General features: G+C 49.1%; 6 protein-coding genes across 6 annotated transcripts, besides 5 other annotated features; all 6 read left to right on the forward strand.

Moving 5' to 3' along the window:
• On the forward strand, positions 1–742 carry Tc00.1047053503557.10 (hypothetical protein, conserved; the record flags this gene model as incomplete). Its single annotated transcript, XM_799526.1, has 1 exon — positions 1–742. A coding segment is annotated over one exon (742 nt), but the record flags the coding sequence as incomplete, so codon positions are not given.
• Positions 1–6,345: a sequence feature (heterozygous, Esmeraldo-like haplotype).
• Positions 913–938: a microsatellite.
• Positions 1,027–1,051: a microsatellite.
• Tc00.1047053503557.14 (hypothetical protein, conserved) lies at positions 1,310–1,597 on the forward strand (the record flags this gene model as incomplete). The annotated part of the gene is made up of 1 exon (XM_799530.1): positions 1,310–1,597. One exon carries the CDS (start codon positions 1,310–1,312, stop codon positions 1,595–1,597), a length of 288 nt encoding a protein of 95 aa, XP_804623.1.
• Positions 1,641–1,672: a microsatellite.
• On the forward strand, positions 2,061–2,675 carry Tc00.1047053503557.20 (ankyrin repeat protein, putative; the record flags this gene model as incomplete). The annotated part of the gene is made up of 1 exon (XM_799527.1): positions 2,061–2,675. One exon carries the CDS (start codon positions 2,061–2,063, stop codon positions 2,673–2,675), a length of 615 nt encoding a protein of 204 aa, XP_804620.1.
• Positions 2,941–4,236, forward strand: Tc00.1047053503557.30 (hypothetical protein, conserved; the record flags this gene model as incomplete). The annotated part of the gene is made up of 1 exon (XM_799528.1): positions 2,941–4,236. The coding sequence occupies one exon, from the start codon at positions 2,941–2,943 to the stop codon at positions 4,234–4,236; it is 1,296 nt and encodes a 431-aa protein (XP_804621.1).
• On the forward strand, positions 4,759–5,619 carry Tc00.1047053503557.40 (hypothetical protein, conserved; the record flags this gene model as incomplete). Its single annotated transcript, XM_799529.1, has 1 exon — positions 4,759–5,619. One exon carries the CDS (start codon positions 4,759–4,761, stop codon positions 5,617–5,619), a length of 861 nt encoding a protein of 286 aa, XP_804622.1.
• Positions 4,806–4,840: a microsatellite.
• Positions 5,866–6,345, forward strand: Tc00.1047053503557.49 (hypothetical protein, conserved; the record flags this gene model as incomplete). Its single annotated transcript, XM_799531.1, has 1 exon — positions 5,866–6,345. A coding segment is annotated over one exon (480 nt), but the record flags the coding sequence as incomplete, so codon positions are not given.

Consider the following 6,345-nt stretch of genomic DNA (forward strand, 5'->3'; position numbering starts at 1 on the left):
CGGCAACCGATTTCTCATCACAGGACGTCACCGCATCACATTCAGGGTTCTTAACAGTGACTATGTCGGTATCGGACTGGTCTCTGACTCGTGTGTCAGCACAGATCAGGAGTTTCACAGGACGTCGCACTGTTGTGTTTATTATATGACAGGCGTCTTTTATTCAAACTTTCCTCATCACCGGAAGGAAGACGGACTTGAGGCGTTAGAAAAGGATGATTACGTGTCACTCATGGTTGATATGAACAGGCGTGTGGCGGAGTACACCCTGAAGAACTCGGCCAAGATGATATCACTTGGAAACGCACGGAAGCTTCGATTTGCTGTAGCCATGAAGTTGAGTTCAAGCGTGCGTATTGTCCCAGAGGAAGAGGCACGACAACTTCCCCTTTTCCAGCGGAAGGCTCAGACAGATGCCCTCCTGCCTGGTAACCGCACGCCGACGATGGGCGACGACCGTGAGGCGCTCACACAAGTCTCGCAGTCCAATGGCGCTGGGTTGTCAGCCCCAGGTAGAATGCAGGAGCAGGTATTGTTGCAACGGCCACAGAGTGCAACGTCTCTATTTGTTTCACGTAGTTTGGATGGAGGCTCGCGTCCTGGCTTCACCGATGGGCTTGGAAGAACAGCGCGGGCCATCGTACTCAGCTCCTTTACGAGTGGCTCTTTGCCGAGTGATATCAATGAAATTGATCCGCTCCTGTTCATTCCTGGGAACCGCGAAGCTCGTGATGACACGTAACTCGTAACAAATGTATCTACATACGTAGATATAATACGTATATATGTGTGTATGCAGGTAATCATCATATATATTGCAAGTCGGAAAAAGAGCGAAGTGTGCGGTTGTCTATGTATGTTGCCCTCTTTTTGTGCGCGTGTTGACGTGCTATGAAACGCACAATTAAATTGTTTTTTTTTTCTTCTTTTTTTTTTTTACTGAGAATGCATTGCTCATTGATTCCCTCTCGGTGTGGGGTCAAGGTGGGCTTTCATTGATCCTTTTCTTCTTTGTTGCATGCGTTCAGGGAGAGAGAGAGAGAGAGAGAGAACATTGTGGTAGTGGTTTTGGATGTTCCTTGTGGTGTGCTTTTCTTGTAATTTTGTCTGCATTGCCCCCTTTTCCTTCTTTTGGAGAATGCTGAATTTGCTCCCTTCTTTCTTTTTTTCTATTCTTGTGCCCATTATTTGTATTTGTGTGTGTGTGTGTGTGTTTACCGGCTTTTTTTAAAACTGCAGCAAGATATCAATCGTGTTTTTGGCTTGCATCGTTTGCAGGCGCACAGTAGTGGTACAGTAAAGTGAGGCAATGTCAAAAAATGCTGCTTCATCAGGGAAAACAGCGGACGGGGGCCTTCCAGGTGCATACGGTGAGCAGGGCACTCAGGAGCTGACGGGATTTGTGCAGAATCTCCTCCAGAATATGCAGGAACGTTTTCAGGAGATGTCAGACACCATCATCACCCGCATTGACGAGATGGGAACACGCATTGACGACCTCGAAAGGTCCATCTCGGAGCTGATGCAGCAGGCGGGCATGGAGGAGGGGGAAATCAGCACCAGCAAGAACCAACCAGCCCAGTCAAAGAAGAGGTAAATGTGTTTCACGTAGAAAAACGTGTGATTCAGGTCGTTTTTTTTTGTTGTTGTTGTTGTTGTTTTTGTTGTTGTTTGTTTGTTTGTTTGTTTTCTATGAAATTTCATGCATTTGTGGTTTTATGTTTCATTCATAGTCGCAATTGAAGTCGCGCGGCGTGGGCGTCCGAGCACCCTCACTTCTGCATATTGAAACGCACTGCAGAGAACTGTAGCTACAAGAGAGCGTCACCCTATAGCGCGAAGGAAAAATAGAAGCAGAGGAGAGATGAAGGCCCCAAATAAACGGAATAGTGGAGGGAATGAAATCAAAAGAGAGCAAGAAGTAGGGGAAAGGAAACAACAAACAGACGAGAGGGGAAGAAGGGAGGAAAATTGTGGAAGCAGACGAAAAAAAAAAAACTGACTGCCATTTTGCCTGTTTGTTTGTTTATTCCTCTTTGGACAGACCCGCCGTGGGGGGGATGGAGATGTCAGCGGTGCGGATTGCGCCGAACCTCTTGGACAGGCGCATGCATCTTCGTTTGTTTTTGTTTTTTTTTCGTGTGTGTGCGCACCAAGGGGCGGCACGCCACGCACCCATGGAGACTGGCAACCAAAGGAAGGAAACAATCTATGATGCCTGCCGCTTGGGGAACGAGGCACGTGTGAAGGAATACGTGAGGCATGGAGGTTGTGTCACGGAGCGCGATGCGAACAGGATGACGCTCCTGCACCATGCAGCATTTTCTGGAAAAATTTGCATTGTTGACGCCATTCTCTCCGCGCAGCCAATGCAAACTGTGGACTTGGATGCGGCGGACGCTGGTGGATGGACGCCGTTGCACTACGCGGCGGAGCGTGGATTCACCGCTGTGGTGGAGCGTCTCCTGGATGAGGGTGCCAATCCAAATGCAAGGGATGAAATGAAGCGCACACCGCTGCATCTTGCGGCTGGTGCTGGTCATGTGGGCGTGCTGCAGATCCTTCTCAAGAACGGCGCCATGCCCAGTGCAAAGAATGTGGCAGGATTAACGGCGCTGGCGTGTGCCGGGGCAACTGGCCAGGTGGAAGCCGTAAGTGTTCTTGAGCAGCAGTGAAGAAGAGATAAAAACGGAATCTCCCTCTGAGTGTGTATGGTGTTGGTTTGCGTTCAGGATTATTTCTTGGTCTCACCTTCCCTGTATATTTGCAGCCTTAAAACGTGAACATTCTTCCTGCCTCTTTGCTTTTTTTTTTTTTTATCGTGTATGTGTGTGTGTGTGTTACGGAAGTTTTTGTTTTCTTTTCAATCTTGTTGGACCGACCGCATTGGGTCGAGGTTTGCCTTTCACCCACACGTGAGTTTGAGAGGGAACGGGTAAAATGACTGTTGTGCAGGAAGCCATTCGCGTGACGAGTGCGACGCCCCAGCCGTGTGGCGCGGCCGATGATGTTCTTGCGATGAAGACTCTTTCGCCGCACGACAAGGTTCGGCGGTATATGGAGGAACAGGAGTGTCGGCATGTGCCTCCCACTGACGCGACGCCAGAAGTGGCATCGTCGGAGGGCGGGCACGATGACGCGCTTCCGGGCCAACATGAGGATGGGGATGGAGAAATAAATCATAAAATTGTGCCTTTCACGGGTGAACCGGGGCCGGACGCCAGAGAGAGAGTCCCTGATCGCCAAAAGGAGAAGAAGAAGCAGAAGAAGCAGCAGGCGCCCCGTAAGAGAAAACACCGAAGTGAATGTGCGGGACGCGAGGCTGATGACCCCTTGCTTCTCTTCCGCCGTTCACAGAAGGCGCTACGGACTGAGGCACGTCATGTCAATATGAAGGAGGTTCTTTCTCGCTCGCTCTCGGGCGTATTTGACGGGCTGGGCGAGGCGAGCAATCCATTTTCTCCAGCAGCTGGGTCGCAATCGTCTTCTGCATGGAGCCCTTTGGTCGCCAACAGCATCACCAGTCAATTCCTCTCAAATGTGCAACAGCGGAAGAAACAGACCTTCGAGCGCCTCCTGCAGAAGGAAATTGCGAACTCCCAGCTTTCCACCTCCCGTCTTACCCCAGATGACGGGGAACCCGATGATCGTATACCAGAACTTGTCATTGGAGACGAAACAGCCGTTATGGAACCGCCATCCATGGGGCATGATGCTCTCCTCATGGATGCTGGCACAACTTCATCCCAGGCAGATACACTTCTGATGGGCAATACCACGTCCCGAGGATTTGTTGAACTTGACGAGGAGGCGGAGCAGGCACAATCAGAGGCGTTAATGCGCAAGCACGAACTCTGGCGTCTGCGACAGAAACACCTGCGGGAGCGACTTCGTGCGGAAGAGAGTATCCCTCAACTGAAGCGAGGAGACCACCAGGCATCACTGCGTGGGCAACCCCAAACGACTGTTCCGATGAACTTCGTCACCCAGTCCACCTCCTCGCTCTCTACAGCGCGCGGTACTACGGCGGATGTTGATGGACCCACGGAAACTCTCGTGTTGGCGCATTGTAGCATCATTCAACAGTCACAGAGCCTTGCGCTTGGACTCTCTGCCGATCATATTGAGATGATTCGCCGTGCAAACAATTTTGACAACACTTCAAGCCAGCGGTTGGTCGTTTTTGAAACGAAAAGCAGAATGAAGAGAGAGGGACTCGCCCATTTACAACAATGAAGACATTATGTGAAAGAATGGAGCAATGAAGAATGGGGCGGATGGAGTTATGGCAATTTTATGCGGGCTTCCACTTGGAGGATTATTTTACTTTTTTTTTTTTTTTTTGGCTTTTTGAATATATATATCTTTATGTAATTCTTCTTAATTTATGCATGAGACCTTCCCATTTACAGTTGTTGTTTTGTTCCTTTCTCCCCCTTGGGAAAAAAGGGGGTTTAAACACTTCTTTGTGGTTTTGTTTTTTTTTTTGCTCATTGTTACACAATGGAGCTATCATAGAATGATTGTGAATGTGTTTGGTAGAAATCTACCTTTAAAATTTAAAAGGGAATGGGTAGTACTACCGCGCCTTGTGTTGTGTATCAGAGAGTGTGCATTTGTGTGTGTGTGTGCGTTCGGCGCTTGTCTGATGAAATTGTCGTAGATAGAAATCTTAGAAGAGGAGGGACGGAAAGAATATTGTATTTGTGAGAGAGAAAGAAAAAGACACATTCCGCGTGTGCATGGTACGAGTTTAACATGAATCTTGGATACGCGAAGTGCCTTTCTGTGTGCATTCCTAGTACTTCTTCTTTTTTTTTTTTTTTTTTTTTTTTCTTTTGGAGGCGGAGAGAGCTGCCAGTGATAAAAATGACAGATTTAGACACCACAAAGATATCGATCATTACAGGGAAAAAGGCGGACCCCAGGCTACTCGTGGAAATTGGGATCCATTCGGACGAGGTACCAGAGGCTGTCAAGAAAAGAAATTCCCAGGAGAAGCGATGCAACCTTTGCTGTATGTCGTATGGCTTTCTTCTCTCCTCAGCGATGGTCCTGATGGTGTCTTGCATCGGAACTGCTGCATGCATCTTCACGGAAAAGAGAGTAAACTACACTTTAAACGGTACCATGCGACAAGTGGCTTGGATCGCGATACCAGGGGTACTTGCTGGAACAACCCTACACTACTTTCTCTCGGAAGCGATGTGGAGCAGCAAACGCAATACATGGGGACAAGCGTGGATGAAGGCCATTAGTTTCAATAGCCTCACGTGGTGTACTGCTATTAGCGTGGGAACTCTATTTTGGCGCAAAGGCCTTCTCATGAGTTCCGCCGGACGACGACTGTATTATCGTTACCCCATCCCCACAGTGCCTTTGGACTCCCGGGTCCTCCGCAGTGATGTGGAGTTTTTCACGGGAATGGGTTGGACGTATTGGTTAAGCGGCGTAGTTAGCGGTCAAGTTGGGTATTTGAGTTGTGTGGGATTTTGTCTTTGGAATGACCGTCCCTACTTCATGATGAATCCGCATGGAGGATATGCTTTTCGCTGCATGCCTCGTTGGCGTAGAGAAGCCTTTGCAAAGCAGGCGAATGTCAGGCTTTCAGATCTGTGACGGTGAAAGAAAAGGGAAAAAAAAAGGCGAGAGAAAGAGGGAGGGAGAAACGCCTCCCGTTGAGGCGTTTGTTTTGACGCTAGAAATCTTCCATTGGGTTTTGGCTCCGCTTTTGATTGTGTTCGCGTCTATGGGCAGGCGGAGAGACGACTCGACCGTATCCCGCCGCCTTCCTTCCGTGGACTCGCCCATTCTTTTCATTGTGTCCTGTCTTCTTCATTTCTTTTTCTTTTTGAACACACGTCCATGGAAGGGGAAATACACGGGAATGCTAATGAGAGGTTGGTACACGCAGTCATGACGAAAGATAGAATCAAAATCAGGAAGTCCATGAAACACGCCCATGGCGCCGCTGCAGTGGAAGATGCCGTTGGGATCACTGAGCTGCGCACAATACACCGTTGCGGCACCGGAGCGGAGGAGGAACGAGGCCTGCGATTGACAGGATTGATGAAATGGTCCCTTGATGATTTCATCGTTCAGGAGGTATGGCCCGATGGTTTCCTCAGCCAGGTGGAAGAAAAAGAGGTAAGAAAGAAAACAGCAACCGCTTTTGTTTTGCGTGTAATTTCTGAGGGGATTCCAGACACGGCGATCGCCGCCTTCATTGAGGGGCGGTGCCCCCACAGGGCGTCGCTTCAGTTTCTCACACCATTGGATTTTACCTCTTCTCAAGAGCGCTTTGTTTTGTTGCACTCACCTTCTCGAGAAGTCAGGCATGTCTTT

Source organism: Trypanosoma cruzi, genomic scaffold (assembly GCF_000209065.1).
Source record: "Trypanosoma cruzi strain CL Brener 1047053516851 genomic scaffold, whole genome shotgun sequence".
In the NCBI taxonomy this organism is placed as follows: Eukaryota; Euglenozoa; class Kinetoplastea; order Trypanosomatida; family Trypanosomatidae; genus Trypanosoma; species Trypanosoma cruzi.